Genomic DNA, 17,649 nt, shown 5'->3' with positions numbered 1-17,649 from the left:
ACCAGCATTTGGTGGACGCAGGATCACGGTTTGTCTCCAGGTTGTGCCACAGGAATCTCAGGGCAGGCTGGTCTTGCTCTATTATTAAACACTGATGGAACATGGACTCTATGTCAGCTGCAATGGCTACACGTTCTTCTCGAAATCGAAGTAGCACTCCACACAAGTTATTCAGCAAATCTGGTCCCACCAGAAGTTCATCATTCAAAGATACACCATTGTACTTTGCTCTGGCGTCCATGACCATCTGTTCTTTCCCGGGCTTGTTTGGGTTTAGAACAGGGTGATGTGGTAGAAACCACTGTTTCTTCACGGGAACGGCTGCTTCCTCTGGTGTCAGTTTACGTGTAAAACCTTTCGTTACATAGCCATCAATGATCTCTTTGTTCACCACTGCTTGTTTACAAGTTACTTATGTCAGAAATGTAAAAAAAAATTGGGGGTCACCGAATTCGTTTTTGAGATATGATATCTGAAAGAAGGCGCTTATTTGGATAAATTTGATTTCGTCACTCGATCTGACCACTGTGGCGTCTGGCAACAAAATGTTTTAAATGAATTAATGCAGGCCGACTTCCTTTGTTCCAATTTATTTGAGTGGGTCTATTGAACAAATATTTCTCACTTTTAAAGTGCCTTAGAATAAACCTTGTCTTTAACAATTGGATTTGCAAACGGTCAAACAGCAAAATGCTGCAAAATGTGACTGATTCGATCGCGAGCGGGAAGAGAAAATGAAAAAATAATAAACTTCTAACATTCCAGTTTGGGAGGCGCGGTGGCCTAATGGTTAGAGCGCCGGACTCCGGGTCGAACGGTCCGAGTTCGAGCCTCGGCCGGGATCACTTGTGTTGTGTTCTTGGGCAAGACACTTTACTCTCATAGTGCCTCTCTCCACCCAGGTGTATAAATGGGTACCGGCGACATAATGCTGGGGGGGAACCCTGCAATGGACTAGCATCCCATTCAGGGGGGAGTAGAAATATTCCTAGCCGCTTAATGCTACGGAAACCGGGATAAGCTCCGGCAGTGTGGGCCGCTTGGCTCGTGGCTTCTCCTCCTTCCTTTCCTTTAACATTCCAATTTGGCTCATTTTTTGTCAATCGGTAGAGATTTATCCCAAAAGGTTATTTACCCGAAAAAATGGGGGTTACCGACCGTTTAAGAGAGCAAACTGCAAGCGAAGTTAACACAACGACTATTCACCCAATATATGATTGGAAAGATTTCTCAGCGTGCGCGCTCGTGCATGACGTGGCGCGACGTTGTGACATGAATTACGTGCGCAGTAAGGATGCGCATAAACAATTAGCGCGAATGTCCTTAATAGAAGAGGATCTCGAACGACTGTGCGAATAACTAGAAAGTTTTGATGATGAGCCTTTGCTGCCGGGTCGACTGGAAAGTCCAGATAACGATAGTTTTCCAAATGCATTCCCTTCTGCACTAGTTTGTTTTGGTTTAAGAGGGGACCAATCTTCTTCGATGTAGCGCTTGGGCGGTTTGATGTGCCTACGAGGGCGTTCTCGGTGAATTTGCGTTACTTTTCTTTTCACGTTCACTAAAGTAACCGCTGGCCGTTTCGCCAGTCCCGTCGTCTTTCACCCGTCGTCCATTTTTCGAACAAATACAGGTCACTCAACAGATCGTTCACAGTTCAGTTCGAAGTTAACACACAAAACATAGCTATTAATAAAACGGCAAATAATAGCACAGTGCTAACCTCGGCTCTGCTACCAGAAATGTTGTCGTCGATTGTGGATACAACAGTCCAACCAACAAACGATTCGTCCAAGTTTAATTGAAATCAGTCAGGTTTCAATTTCTTTCATGAATGCTTGCAGACTCTTACAATGAAGCTTGGTTAGTTGATTACGCTAGAAAAATCACAATCCATTAATGGTTAGAAAACTGGCGATAGTTACGGGTTAATTAAATGTGAAATTACAGTATTACAGTATGAAAAATGTTAACAAAGACATACTCACCAAGCTCGCCGCTCGACACGAAAACTCAAGAACACCTGTGTGAGCGAGAGCCCGGTGAGTATGCCACGTGGCATAAACCGCGGGAACTTATCGGTCAATGTTCGGCTTTCTGTCGGCAACAGTCACACAAGTGAAAAAACTAAATGTTAAATTGTTCATAAACTTATCCCTTGACATTATTTCCAGGAAAAAGGGGGTCGACAAAACCTCATCAGTTGACCAATAGTCCTGGATATTTTCCTGGTTTACAAGGCCCATTGCGATGGTCATGGCAAGAAATGCTTTTATCTCACCAGATGTCACGCCATTCACAGGCCAACTTCTAAATCGCGAGTTTGGCGGCAGGTTATCCCTTCCTCGTAGAGAAGCAAGAGTTTCCCTGGCACATTTGTTTGTTTGCCCGGCTATTTCTTCAAATAGGTTGTCAGGGAAAAGCAGATTGAAGTAATCTGAGAAGGAAGGATTGTCTGGAAGGTCCGCGTTCAAGCCTTTTTTTTAATGCATCTTTATTGAAACATACAAACATACAACATTACATCACACTAGAAGAGAAAAAATAAATAAATAAGCTGCACTTACATAAATTACAGAGTTACACTTAAGATATACACATGAGTTATTTACAAGATGAGTTCATCACAGTATTTATTTACAAGATTATTTTAATTCCATTAATAATTAATTCCACTAAGTTACATGTTAACAAACAACATTACAAAGGATTATATAAATTAATTATATAAATTTAACTGTATCTAATTATCTATACTTAATATGGAAAAATTAACCATTTTTTCGAAAAAGTCTTTCTTACTGATTTGTTTTTCAATTTCATACTTATTTTTAATTTTTGCTTGAAATCCTTGAATTTTTGATAGTGTTTGGCTTCTTCTGCAGTCCCACAAGAACAATTTTCCAATTATTATGAAATAGTTAAGTAAATTAAGCAAAGGGCATTGTTGAGAAAGCATACCAAATAAAACGTTTTGCATGGATAAGGAAATTTGTTGATTCGATAAAGAGTTCCAATAGGATTCAAAATCGGTCCAGAACTGCTTGGAGTTAGAACAATGGTAGAAGAAATGAGACAAATTTTTAGGTTCAGCATTACAAAAAGTACAGTGATCGTTAGTTTTGTAGCCAATTTTAAATAATTTGGTGTTGGTGTATAGAATAGAATTTATAACTTTATATTGGAAGGCTTTCACATAGGATTCGATAGCAACTAAATGTGGTAATGCAAAGATTTGTTTAATTTGGTCCGTTGAAAAATTGAAGTCACTCTGTAATTTATAGACTATATTAGGTGGCTTTGCTTTTTCTGAAACCAGTAGATAGAAATAATCTTTTGACCTTTTTCCTTTAACATCGAAGATGTTGTTCTCAATTACTCCCATATGTGGCCTATATAGGTATGTGCCGCCCGATAGGGTATGGTTTTTGAGGTTCTCGGTCCTTAAATAGGGTATCATTTTTGCTCCTTTTGGCAATGTGTTCCCGGTGTGATCCTTAGATAGGGTACCTAAATTCTATTAGCGAAAATAAACGCACAGCTATTTGAAAAGCGCTTTTATAAAGATCTGTGTCTTGCCGTGCGCGGTTAGCCGTTATTTGGGTCGTCACGGAACGCTTCTCCTCCCCTTGAATAGGGTGTCATTTCTCGGTTTTGGGCCTTAAAAAGGGTATCAATTTTCGCTTTCTTTATCCTTAAATAGGGTCAGGGTTTAAGAACCTTGGCGGCACACCCCTATCCGAAATTTATGGGACCCCCCCCCCCCCCGGGGAGTCGAGTCGGTTCGCGAGCACCAATGACCCAGTTGTCTGCTTCATTTTCTTCTTCTCTGTCGCTTTCTTCTTTCTTTCATCACATTCTTCTTCTCCGCTTTCAGAATCGCTCGAGCTTTCATCTCCTGCCCTGTCTTCTCCGCCGTAAACAGTTCCCTCGTCAACAAATTTGATACTGGTCGCCATCTTGAATTTTTTCAATCACGCAAACACGTTTTATTTTTATGCTAATCACATCGATTATTATCTTCTGGACTTCGGCTCTCTGTCGGGTGCTTTGTTTATGTCCCCTGTGTATTGGTATGACGTAGTCCAAACTCTAGCCCGAGGTTAGCCGAGCTTACCCGACGAGCAAAAATGGTGTTCGGAAATCCGGAATATTCCGGGATCCGTCCATATGGGCGTACTCGCAAATCCGGAATATTCCGGGAGCCGCACGATAAGTTGTCGATTGCAGAAAATTACCAAAACAAAATACTGTCAGTGGCAGAAAGATGTGGATAGAAAAAGATTGGTTTAGAATTATGGGATGAGAATGAGATAAGTTGCTCCTCAGATTGAAAGAATTAAGGGAAAATATTAACTGTAGCTTTCGTGGTTACTTTATTACAAAACCTAGTAACTGAAAAAAATCACACAACAACTTATTACAACAACTGACGACAGGATATTTTCACTGCAGTCACGCAAAAAGGACAAATTTTGACCCTTGTGCTTGTGCTTGCCGCAAGCACTAGCACAAGCATCAAAATGTAATGCGCTTGTGCTTTTGCATGCGTTGAAGCTGTTTTTACGGTGAAATATGGCAATCGTGTCTCTATCCTATATCATCGTTAGTTTTGATTAGTGGAAACTAAGTTAGTTTCCTTATTGGAAACTAACGTACTGGCCAACTTATCGACAGAGAAATAGAGATATGACAAAATGTTGACTGACAACGTTTACACAGTCCGTCCACGATCCAGGATAAATTGCTCTAGATTTAACTGAAGACTAATTCTGGCCCACTCATTCAATTTTGCATCGCTCGGAGCCCAGGGCCCCAACTTCAGAGCTCCAGTGTTGTGGCTCCCTCGCAAGACATTTCCTTCTTCCCAAGATATGTTTACATGCTCTTCAGCCCAGCGTCAAGTGTTCTCCTCTAAGTCTTGGCAGGATTTCCCCGTTTACGCTTTCCCTGGGGTTCCAGTAAAGGGCCTGGAACGCTTTGTTCTCCGGACACTGTGGCATTGTAAGTCCTACCTTTACTAACCGGTATTAATTATTGCTTCGCCATCATGTATTTGTTTTATATAGGATGGATTTCACACAGTGATTCATTCCACTCTTCGTGTGTTGGTCATGATGGTTGGGGAGCTCGACTTCGGAACAATCTTCATTGACACGATTGGTGATACAGATACCCCAAGCAAGAATCCGAAAAATCCATTTCCATCAGTGGCGTTCATTTCCCTCTTTTTGTGTTTGTTTTTATTGACCGTCGCGCTGATGAATCTTTTGGTAAGAAACTATCCAGTGCGTTAATATAACAATAATGAATGTCAAATGTATCTCTGTTAGTAAGTCTACTCAAATTCATAGTCGAATCTTTGCTGACGTAAGTATTTACAGTTTGCCTTATAGAAAATTCATCATTTTATGTACGAATTTACTCCAAAAGTTTAAACAGTACGTTAAACTTAGTCATCGGCGAAATGGTTTGCGTGTGGTATTGTAGGAGATATAGGCTTTCTCAAACTCATTAATAATTCATGACGTTATAAGCCAACCAGAGCGCCCCATTCGGGTCAGGTGGATGAGTTGGAAACTCAATGAAACACCAGTTGAAAATCACTAGTGTTTCATCACGTTTTCATCACTAGTGTTTCATCACGTTTTCATCACTATGAAAAAATTGTTCTTAATCTGCATTTCTATATTACTCAAACACAGCTTTACATGAATCATTAATTTTTAATAAACAATGACCAGGAAAAAATTTCAATTAAAACTGACAAGCCTAAGTCATGAAAATAAGTAAATGAAAAATGGCATAGTTCCATATCCACATTCTAAACTTTTTCTACCTTCCTACACGACTCCTGCTGGTCGACACTAATTGTCGCACTTACTAGCTGCCTAGTGTAAGCGGCTGAACTTGTGCATTCTACTTTTAAATCCACAACCTGAGTGGAACATTGACACTTCCACTCGTTGCCTCCTCAAAATCCCTATTGCCCACTTATTTTTATATCTGGTAGACTTCGGTACTGCTCTCTACGAGTTCTTCTTCCTCGATTTTTTCGGGGAGCGAACCTTCCTTCGGCCATGGCAAAAAAATATGTAAATCCCTTCAAGTTCACAACGCTTTTAGAATAAATTTGGTGCAACGCGAAACTATTGGATAATTAAAAACAAAGCTACAAATAAATGAATGCCGACTGAATAAAAAATACAATACAAGGCATTTTAAAGAAAAATGGGAAAAAATACGACACTGAAATATTGTTTCTTTGGGTCCAATCTGCTCGTGTTTCATCACGATTTCAAACACTGAAAAGATGAGCACTCGGCCGAAGCGGCCTCGGCTTCACTGTTTTCTCGTGTTTGGAAATCGTGATGAACTCCACTCGTTTTTGAAATAGTACTTCAAAAGTGTGGCAATAGCGCTAACGAGCCAATGCATACAAAAAGCATCAAACATCGATCAGGCTCAAATTTTTGTTACTCTCAAATTTCGTGGCATATGCCTTTCAAAACAGAGTTGATAATTTTGTGGCTCAATAAGAAACCGAAGTGCTTATGCAAAGTCTTGAGAGGGCGGTAAAAATTCCATTTCCCAGCCCAAATTTTGACCAAATTCCATTCACCAAAATATTGTTTTTCCCCAATTCCAGTTCCAGTTCCATAGTTTTTGTTGTTTTTTTGTTTTTTTTTGTTTTTTTTTGTAATTTCCAGTCCCAGTGTTCCAAATAACATTTTCCCAGTAAAAATTTGAACAAATCCCACTTCCAATGGAGTTAACGGAGGCGGTTGTTACAACTGCAGTTCATCGGTGTTAGTAATTGTAAAATAATCCATGCAGTCTGGATTTAGTTTTAACCTTTTTTCGGATAACCATGCCAATGGCAACTCAGACTCCTGGGGGAAATTTACTACGATTGCATACATCTTGGTCCTCCAGCTCCAACAACATAATAATCCACAACTTCTGAACGTAATCTCCAAGTTTGGATATGAAGCTAATATAACAGTTGATATATTGGTCAAACGACTTGACTTTGCAGGTTGGTCTGGCTGTTGGAGACACTGAGAAAATGAAAAAGCTAGCTACAATCAAGAGACTGGCCATGCAGATTGAGTATCATATCGAAATAGAAGGGTCGTATCCTGCATTCGTCACCCGAGCAGTTTATGAAGAGGTCTATGCTGACAAGCCTAATAAGCACCCCATATATCACAGGTGGTTTATCTTCAGATCACTTAGTGTTTGAATGCTCTCATTTTGCAAATATTAATGTTTCTTTTGTAGACACTACTTATCTTGAAATCCACATAGGAAAGTAGATTCTTATAATCTTTCTAGAGGTATAAAGTACTGTGCTATAGAAGCGAGTTCGGTGCAAGGAGTGGTGCAGCGAGTTCGTTGCAAGGAATTTGTTAAAGCAACCTAAGGTATTTCCATCGCCTGAAAATATCCGACCCAAATAGCCAATATCAACAGCGAAAAATTTACTGGTGAACTATATTCGCTGGTAGACCACTTTTGCGCAACGATGCCTTTTAGAAGAACACTTTTTTTGCTGCTCATCTAAGAAATATGCCTAAAGTTTCAGTTTTTTAGTCGATTGACCGTTCCGCCTCTTCAGGCAACAAACCTTAATTAAAGGTCAAATGAACAGAAATTTCAAAATGCCATTTTAACCAACCAAACGCTAAAACTACCCATTATTAAGTAAAATTAAGAAAATTTTTTGCTTTCCTAGCCTTAAAGCGTGAATTACAGCAAAAAATACGAAGATTTCCGAAGGCTTCACGAAAACGTTTTTGAATGACTACGCACTGAAATGGAAGGAATGGAACGAGTTTGTGACGTCATAATTGGTGTTTTTGAAGACGACCGCAGACCGCACCGACGGCAACGTCAACGACAACATCTGGTGCAAAATGAATTTATATTTTACTTGAGAATCTCGCAGCTTTCCGGACGCATTCTGCTTATTTATCGCTTTAAGAACTAGCTCCCGCTGAATATTCAAAGAAAGCGTTCAACCCCAAAAAGAAAAACCAAAAATTAGCCGTCGTGGCTGACGTTGTCCAAAATACGCAGAATTCGACATTTCACGTTGTTTGGCAGAGAACGGCTTTGAAGTGTACTAAGATCCAAAAGGCACGTGCATAGTTAACGCGCGTGCAGAACAGCTTTGCAGTGTACCAAAATTGAAAACGCACGTGCACAGTTAACGTGCGTGCAGATAATTCTGCTCATTAACGTTAAATGCTAATGAGAAAGAACATAGAGATTCCTGATTTGTTTTCATACCAGCGTGCATTCTACCTATGTCTCACATGATGTGCAAAACGACAGCAAACAAAACTTTAAGCTATTTTTGTGCTTTAGCTATTCTATTTAAAAAAACGAGCCTCTCTAAACAATAACCAACAATCAATCTACTGGAAAACGGCCGAACAGAACGAAATAACTGCTTGAAATGTCACTAAACACATTTATTTAGATTTTAAGGTGCCGTCTGCGGAATCGGTCTGCGGTCGTCTTCAAAAACACCAATTATGACGTCACAAGTTTTTGTTTCTGACAATTTTCCGACAATTTTTCCGAGCACTCTACGATTATGACAGCCTACAAAAAGCATTTTTCAACTCGCAATATCTCTGCGATGTAATGACCAATTGCTTTGAAACTTTGGGATATGTTTATTTGGCTCTTAATAAACACATTGGCAAAAAATAACAAAAATCGAAATTTCTGTTCATTTGACCTTTAAAACTTTGTATTACAGTCAACTCTCTCTAAGACGGACACCGTCGGGACCGGCTCCAACTTTATACGGAGTTTAGTTACAGTGAAATGACTGAAAAACGGCAAGGACGGTACCAACAGCAGGTTTCCGTCTTACAGAGGTGTCCCTCTTATAGAGGTGTCCGTTAAAAAAGAGTTGACTGTATCTGTTAATAATTTCGTAAGACATGTTAATGTTAACGGAACTTGAGGTTTAGATGGTAAAAAAAATTTTGCAGGCGGTTTTTTCTTCCGAAATTTTGAATAGCCCTTTTTACAGTTCCCGGCGCCATATTGGATTGGTAACCGCGCAAACATGAAAGCGAGGCCGAGGTTGACTCGTGTTGTGACTTGCAGAGAGATTCTAGTCAATGTGGCAAGAAAATAGCGATTTTCATCGAATTTTCAAGCAAATGGATGGCGATAAAAGCAGTCAGAATAGTTCTGCCGCTTCTGCTAAAAGAAAAGGAAAGCAATGTGCCGCTTTTGGATGTTCGAATACGTTTTATGGTGCAGGCGGCTTACCTTCGTCTCTTCATTTCTTCCATTTCCCGAAGGACCCAAAGCAAAGAAGTCGATGGTGCAATTTGATCAAACGGCAGCACGGAAAAGATGGCTTTTCAGTTACCAATTCGACCGTGGTTTGCTCAGAACACTTTAAAAACGAAGACGTACGCAAGACTTTGACCGGTCGCTGGGTCTTAGTGTCAGGTACTTGCCATCTAACATTTATTTTTGCATTTAATACTCTCCGTAAAAACTAAAATCTTAAATTAAGACGTTTCGTCTTATCTCAGCACCAGAACAATAGCTGACGTAGTTTCTCAGCTATTGTTCTGGTGCTGAGATAAGACGAAACGTCTTAATTTAAGATTTTAGTTTTTACGGAGCTGTATTAAATTGATATCAGTGTTGAATCCATGAACATTCATGCATAGGTAAAGTATTTGTCATAACTATTGTTATATTTTTATTATCATCATATTGAATTAACATTCAATATTCAGGGACTAGATATAAAATTTTTTATTATAATGGCATTTTTCATATATCTAAGGAGTCTGTTATGTTATCTTCAGGTGCAGAACCATCCATATTTTCATGGACAGTGGACACCCCTAAAAGAAAGCCCCCAAGTAACAGACAGCCCACCCCAACATCAACGAAAAAAGTTAAAAGGGTTGAAACTGAGGAAGAGGTCTATATGGAAGCAGGTTCTATATGTGATGGGCAAGCTCCACTGGAATCTGTTGCAAGCGAAACCACCTCACCAGTAACAACACCAGTTGAACCTGAAATTGACGCAGTGCAATCACTGCTGGAGAGGATTGACCTGTTAGAAAGGCAAAACTCGTGTTACGAAGAAAAAATAGCGGAGCTGGAAAAAGAAAAGAGAGTTTTGTTGGACCGTCAGTTTTCTTTAGACAAAATAAAAGATGATGATGCAGCCATTTTATTTTACACTGGCTTTCCGAATTACAGTGCTTTAATGAGCTTTTATGATTATCTTAAGCCAAAACTTGACAAAATGCAATACTGGAAAGGCGAGAAGAGGTTAAAGGAAAGTCAACCTTACCAAGTTGATGACAAAAACAAACCTGGGCCTTCAAGGAAACTGACCTACCTTGACGAAATGCTTCTTGTTTTAATGAGACTCAAGGCTGGTTTATTCGTTCAAGATTTAGCCGATAGATTTGGCATCAGCACCAGCCTTGTGTCACGCATTTGTATTACATGGATTAATCTGCTCTATTTGGAACTAAATGACATATTTCCATTTCCATCTCAAGAACTTGTCCGCAAAAACATGCCCCAGGAGTTTGCTGAATACCCAACTACAAGGATAATTTTGGATTGCAGCGAAATTTTCATCCAGCGACCTTCAGCAATGCTCGCTCAATCTGAAACATGGTCGGACTACAAACACCACAACACCTGGAAGGTTTTAGTTGGTGTTACTCCAAATGGTCAGGTGTCTTACCTGTCAGACCTGTGGGGAGGGAGGGTATCTGATAAACAGATAACACGTGAAAGTGTTGTACTTGACTTACTGGAGGCAGGAGATAATGTAATGGTTGACAGGGGTTTTGACATTTCAAATATTGTGCCTAATGGTGTGAGTGTCAATATACCACCTTTCTTGGCTGGAAGGGATCAGCTGACTGCAGCGGAGACTGAGGAAACTATGAGTATTGCATCTGTCCGGATACATGTGGAACGTGCCATTGGGAGAATGAAAACCTATCACATATTAGATGGTACACTTCCAAACACTTTAAGTCCATACGCCACTCAGATTGTAACAGTGTGTGGTTTATTGACAAACTTCCTTCCTCCTTTACTAAAACCAGCCATTAGGGAAGGTAACCCTTAAAATGATGAAAACAATTATTTGGTTCCCATCAATTGACTGGAATATTTAGTATTAGTATATACCACACAAGAGAATAGTGCTTTTTGCGCACGCTGATTGGTTAACTCGGAGAAACAAACTGCCTTCGCGTGTCGCTTTGTTTAACAAAAGTGAAGTTTGGTCTGCTAGTTTTTCAACTTGTGTGATATATACTAAAACAATTATTCACTTCGTTGTTGGTGAATGCGGTGCGAAGCAGCTGGGTAAAAATCCACCACTATTCACCTCCACTTTGGTGAATAATTTTTGATTAGTAACATCAATCATGTTTGTTTCATGGCAATAATGGGGAAATACGACACACTTGCAATATGAGGGTTTTGGCGCAAATCCAAAAAAATGCGTTCGGGGCTTCGCCTGGCTCGCCTGCCGGCTTCGCCATTCTCGCCCCTCACTGTTTTTTTGGATTTGCGTCCAAAACCCTCATATTGCAAGTGTGTCGGGGTTAGATGACAGCCTTTCAACCCATGCACATGTATCTAGGCAAAGACACCCTTTTAACACTTGTTGAGGACTGTCCTAAAACAAGTGGCCCCCGCCAAGCCCCAAAGAACAGGCGCGCCAGAATTATTTTTCAATTGAACAAATATTTTTTACTTTGTATATGCACCAAATGGCTGCTGCAAGATATTCGTCAGAAGTTTTGCAAGCTATGATGGAGGAAAACCTCCGTGAATTTCAAAGAAACCCGCAAAGAAATTTGTCTTTTTTACTGGCCAACACCGATTTTAACGATTGGCTCCGAGTATGGAAAATGGACATACCCGAAACCGAAAAAAACAACAAAGATCTTTTAATTTTTGCAAAAAAACACAAAAAAAAGTTTTATGATCTTTTGGAAAGTGAAATTGAAGAATTGAATGACATAAAAGCAAGCTTCGGGCTTAAAGTAAAATTTTCGATGAAAAGAAACGGAGTTACGCAACACATGGAGCACTATTTCAGAGAAAGAGAACCGCGTCTTTTTACAAAAAACACCAAAGACCGAATAAAAAAAGAGTTTGACGAATTTATTGACAAAGCAAAGGGAGAAATCGAGGCTTGGTCGGAGAGGGGCTCGGGGTGGGTTGTTAAAAGAATAACAAGGGCGTACACCTATGTTGCGCGTTATCGGCCATTGCGCGGAGGAACTTACTTGCCTTTGCCTCCCAAACTGGCAAACAAAAAGGCAATTATTAACGTGCAAAACAGTGACAACCAGTGTTTAAAATGGGCTTTGAGAGCTGCTTTATTCCCGCCTGCGAACGGAAAAGATCCTCAAAGAACAAGTAAATATCCCGTTGATGACGGCATAAACTACAACGGAATCGATTTTCCGACACCCCTAAAGCAGATTGACAGGCTTGAGGCGCAAAACAGAAACCTTGCAATAAATGTTTTTGGGTGGCACTTGAAAGACGGGTGTGTGATACCTCTCAGACAAAGCGAAAAAGAAAACAAAATACCCCGTATAAACCTTATGTTGATTGAGTCAGGATTGAAACAGCACTACTGTTTTATAAAAAGAATTAGCGCTTTGTTACACGACCAAACCAAACACAGTAACAAAAAACACTTTTGCATGATGTGTTTGACAAATTTTACAAGAGAAGACTTGCTTGAAAAGCACAAAAAGTATTGCAATGGGGTCAAAGGCAAGCCAACAAGAATCGAAATGCCAGATGAGGAGAAAAACACCCTTTCTTTTAAAAACTACCAAAAACAAATGAAAGCGCCTTATACGATTTACGCCGACGGCGAGGCATTGTTAAAAAAAGAGCGCCGAGAAACGCCCGAGAACCGCCAGAAAAGTTACACGTACAAAACAGAAAAGCACGAGGCATGCGGATTCGCTTACACGCGTGTAAGAAGTGATGGTGAACACGAAAAACCATTCGTTTACAGAGGAGAAAACGCCGTTGAAGTATTTTTGAACTGTCTTTTAATTGAAGAAAAGAAAATAAGATATGAATTGTCAAAGCCAAAACCTCTCCTTATGACGCAAAAAGACTGGGCAAACTTTAAAAAAGCCGAAAACTGCCACATCTGCGAAAAATCGTTGGTGAAACAAAACTTTTTAGACTCTTTGCCGGTTTGGCTTAAATCTAATAAAAAGGAGTTTGGTTACTTAGGACAGTTACACAAAAAATGCTATTACGAAAGAATAGAATTGGCGAATACTCTTAATAGCGGGAACCATTATAAGCTAAAAAAGCTTGAAAAAAAATCACACAAATTAGCCGCTGAAAACCAAAAAAACTGCCTAGCGTGCAAAGAGCCGCTTATCCAGCCGAACTACAAGGATGCGGTGAGGGATCATTGTCACATAACAGGCAATTTTCGAGGAGCCGCGCACAACGTGTGTAACTTAATGATGAAAATAAATCCAAAAAATATTCAAATACCAGTTGCATTTCATAACCTGAGTGGCTACGATGCTCACCATTTGATGCAGTCAATTTCGAAGATTTCAAAAGAGGCACAGAAAGAGGTAAAGTGTGTTGCAAACAACATGGAAAAATACATTACATTTTCACTGGGGGGTTTAAGGTTTATTGACACTTTGAACTTTTTACTTGGAAAGCTTGAAAAACTTGTAGAAGATACGCCGAAGGATGCATTAAATATGACGAAAAAGGTTTTCTTTGAAAAAAGTGAACTGTTGTTAGACAACGGAAAATATCCAAGCGAATACGTTGAAGTGTGGGAGGAATTTAATTATAACAACTTGAGTGAAAGTTTTTTTAAAGGTGGGGACGAAACTAAAGAAAAATGGCAAATTGTCAATAACATCCACATAACAGATGAAGGATACAAAGAAGCAAAAACCATTTTTATAGAAAAATTTGGCTTGTTAACACAAAAGGGGATTTATCCCTATGAATACATGGACTCATGGGAAAGATTTAAAGAAACAACTTTGCCGAAAAAAGAAAAGTTCTACAGTAAACTTACAGGCGAGCACATAACAGACAAAGAGTATGCACACGCGCAAAAAGTGTGGGAAACCTTTGGCTGCCAAAATCTTGGAGACTACCACGATTTGTATATCAAAACGGACGTTACCCTGTTAGCGGACGTTTTTGAAAACTTTCGAAAATTATGCCTTGAGAAGTACAATCTGGATCCCGCAAATTATTACACGTCGCCAGGTCTTTCTTGGGATGCGCTTTTGAAAAAGACAGGTGTGGAGCTTGAGTTACTCACAGACTACGAAATGCACCTCTTCGTCGAAAGGGGAATAAGAGGCGGGATTTCGTCGGTAAGCAAGAGATATGCAAAGGCGAACAACCCATATGTTAAGGGATTTGATCCGAGTCAACCAAAAAAATACATAATGTATCTCGATGCGAATAACCTTTACGGGTGGGCAATGAGCAAGCCGCTTCCGAAAAGTGGTTTTAGATGGAAAAAGGTTATGCCAACAGAAAAAGAAATAATGACAAAAAAAGAGCATGCAAAAACTGGATGGATTATGGAGGTGGAGTTAGAATATCCGAAAGAGCTGCATGACGCTCACGACAGTTACCCATTAGCGCCAGAGAAAAAGAAAATAGACAAAGAAATGTATTCGCCTTACCAAAAGAAATTAATGAATGATCTTGAATTAAACCCCCCAAACACTGAAAAGCTTGTTTTAACGCTTGAAGACAAAACCAATTACGTCGTGCATTACCGAAACTTGCAGTTTTATTTAAAACAGGGAATGAAACTCAAAAAAGTGCACAGGGTTTTAGAGTTTGAACAGGAATGCTGGATGGAGCCCTACATCCGGATGAACACAGAATTCCGAAAAAAAGCAAAAAACAACTTTGAAAAGACCTTTTACAAGCTAATGAACAACTCGGTTTTTGGAAAAACAATGGAAAACCTGAGAAACCGTGTAGACATAAGAATAGTGAGAAGCGACGAGACAAATAAAATAAGAAAATTGGTCGCAAGTCCATTGTATTCAAGGCACGTGATGTTTTCAAACGATCTTGTCGGAATAGACATGCGAAAAAGTAAGCTGTTTCTCAATAAACCGGTCTACACAGGCATGACTATCCTTGACGTAAGCAAGCTATGCATGTATGACTTCTTTTACAACCATCTGAAAAAGGAGTACGGGGAGCGTTGCGAGCTTTTGTATACAGACACAGACAGCCTTTTGCTTGTGATAGAAACAGAAGACGTTTACGCGGACATGGCAAAAAACATCGGCGAGTACGACACAAGCGACTACCCCGAAGAGCATTCACTTTATTCGAAAGAAAACAAAAAGGTGTTGGGGAAAATGAAAGACGAATGCGCAGGAAAACTGATTTCAGAGTGTGTTTGTTTGAGGCCGAAAATGTATTCAATAATGACAGAAGGTGAAAGCGAAAATGAAATCGAAAAAATAAAGAAAAACTTTCCTGAGGCAAAAATAAAAGAGTGCACTTGCGAAGGGGAAAAAATGCAGGTAATAATGGCAAACGACGAAGAATTGGTCAAAAAAATAAAAGAGAAACATCCGAAAGCAAGTGAGTCAAAATGTTGTAACACGCTGAAAGTGGACGAAAAAAATATAAAAAAGGCAAAGGGGGTGAAAGAGTGCGTGACGAAAAATGAGATAAATCATAAAGACTTCAAAGATGCACTTTTTCAAAACAAGGAAAGCTTTCACGAAATGCACATGCTAAGAAGCTATGCCCACGAGATGCATTCAATAGTGGTAAACAAAAAATCGCTGTCGCCATTTGACACAAAGAGATGGATAAATGAAGATGGGATAAACACTTTGGCATATGGGCACTATCGGATGGGTGCGGAGCACGAGAGCGAAGCTCTTGCAGAGAAGGGGCAAAAAAAAGAGCCCACCGCCCCATAAAAGGGAGTGAAAAAACTAACTAGCCGCCAAGCAAAGGTCTCTCTAGAGTGCTTTAATAAATAAAAAGCCACTCAGGAGTGCCCAAGGGGCTCAAGCACTAAGTGCTTGGTGGTAACTGTGTATTTGGAGGAATAACAAGCAATTCTTCACGCACGAAGCCGCGCTTTGGACCATCGTGCAAGTAATAAAGCACTGGCTGATTAGGTTTAGTAACAGACCTTTCAATGCTGTAGACTTTTAATGACCAAATCGGATCTGTAGCCCTTTTTACGCCGCCTTCCAGCTCGCCAGGTTGGTAGAGGAAGCGCACATTAACGAGAGAGGGGAGTTTTTTTTCTTTCTTGCCAACAGGTCTTGTATATTTTGAGGACGGTTTTGACGAAACAGCCTTTTCTTTGATTGCAGCAGCAGGTTTCTTACCAGTAAGACTGGTTACTTCGTTGTTCAGAGCGGCAACAACTTCGGGTAGCCTTTTTACCCACGCCGTCGACCGCTGGCCAGATGGCAGGTTCATCTCGACACCGTACTGATAACCAAACAGGCGCCCTGCCAGTGTTTGATTAAAACGTTCAACAATAGCTTGATCTCTGTGAATGTTAACACGCCCGCGTCTAATATAGGTTTTGTGATTTTCCATTTCTTTAGTAACAGCTCCCATGAATTCGCGACCAGGGTCAACTTGCAGCATCTGTGGCCATTTTAGTGCACTTCGCCTGTAAATTGTCTGAAAACCTTTTGCAACCTCAGTTGAATCTTTGGAGGTCAAAGGCTCAGCCTCTTTGAAACGGCTGGCAACGTCAACAACAGTCAGCGCGTATTTGTAAACTTTTCGCCCTCGCGGCAGTTTGTCGTGTGGCAGAAAAAGAAGGTCCGCCTGGTGGACCGCGTTAGGGGTAGAAACATCGAATTTTGGGCGAGGAACGTATCGTGGTGCCGGAAGGTAGATCTGCCAAAGGGCCTGCTTAACGAGCCACTTTTTTGCGGCATCTTCGGAAACCTTGGCAGCCTCGGCTAATTTTTTTATCGCTGCAATTCCCTTCCAGTAGCCCTGGGGGCTATAGTAGACTTTTGAGATCTTTGCATCCATGCGTATACAAGAAAAAAAAGAAACGTTTAAAGAAACCGAAAGGCAGCGTACCCAAGAGCAAGAGCGCCTGCGCCAACGAACATCAGTTCACCTTGTTTCTGCTGCTCGCTTGGCTGATAAAAATCAGAGAACTTGGGTTCTTTCGGAGGAATCATTTGTTTGTCAGGATGTGCCTGGTTGTAGAGTTTGAAAGCGTAGTCAGTGTTTGTGAAGTTCTGTTTGGCCTGCTCTTTTATTTCCGCGTTGGTTTGTATCCAGTCGAGAAGCTTCGTGCGGTCGCGAGAGTACTTCGCGTAAGCTGCCTGGTAAGCCTCGAGAGCTTTGTCGTGTCTTTCTTTTTCTTTCAAAGCGGCGTCATCTCCGCCACCCAAAGCTCGAGCAAGATAGTTGCCGCCAATGAAAGCAGCAGCGTTCAAGATAGCTCCGCCAGCCATAATCGCTACGCTTGCCATTTTGTTATTATACTATTCTAATTTTTTTTTAATTGGTTGGGAGAATTTTCTGGTCCTCGAGATACTGTTTAAGTGCAACGCTGCCAGCCATGAC

General features: G+C 40.4%; 2 protein-coding genes across 3 annotated transcripts in view; both read left to right on the top strand.

Moving 5' to 3' along the window:
* Positions 1-17,649, top strand: part of LOC144658662 (uncharacterized) — a 46,193-nt gene that overhangs the window by 14,562 nt on the left and 13,982 nt on the right. The window contains exons 9-10 of one of the 2 annotated variants that reach the window (XM_078519125.1): positions 5,070-5,273; positions 7,040-7,215. In XM_078519125.1, the coding sequence (XP_078375251.1) occupies positions 5,070-5,273; positions 7,040-7,215 (380 nt within the window). Of the gene's footprint in view, positions 1-2,174; positions 2,590-5,069; positions 5,274-7,039; positions 7,216-17,649 lie in introns of those variants that run through there. The other variant, XM_078519126.1, reaches the window with a different exon arrangement.
* LOC144656292 (uncharacterized) lies at positions 9,186-11,415 on the top strand. Its single transcript, XM_078516524.1, has 2 exons — positions 9,186-9,483; positions 9,852-11,415. The coding sequence occupies exons 1-2, from the start codon at positions 9,186-9,188 to the stop codon at positions 11,144-11,146; spliced, it is 1,593 nt and encodes a 530-aa protein (XP_078372650.1). The 3' UTR covers positions 11,147-11,415.

This window comes from Oculina patagonica, chromosome 6 (genome assembly GCF_052425735.1).
Source record: "Oculina patagonica isolate OP01 chromosome 6, crgOcupat, whole genome shotgun sequence".
Classification (NCBI taxonomy): domain Eukaryota; kingdom Metazoa; phylum Cnidaria; class Anthozoa; order Scleractinia; family Oculinidae; genus Oculina; species Oculina patagonica.
The sequence above is the reverse complement of the archived record's forward strand: the minus strand, read 5'-3'. Positions and strand labels throughout refer to the sequence as shown.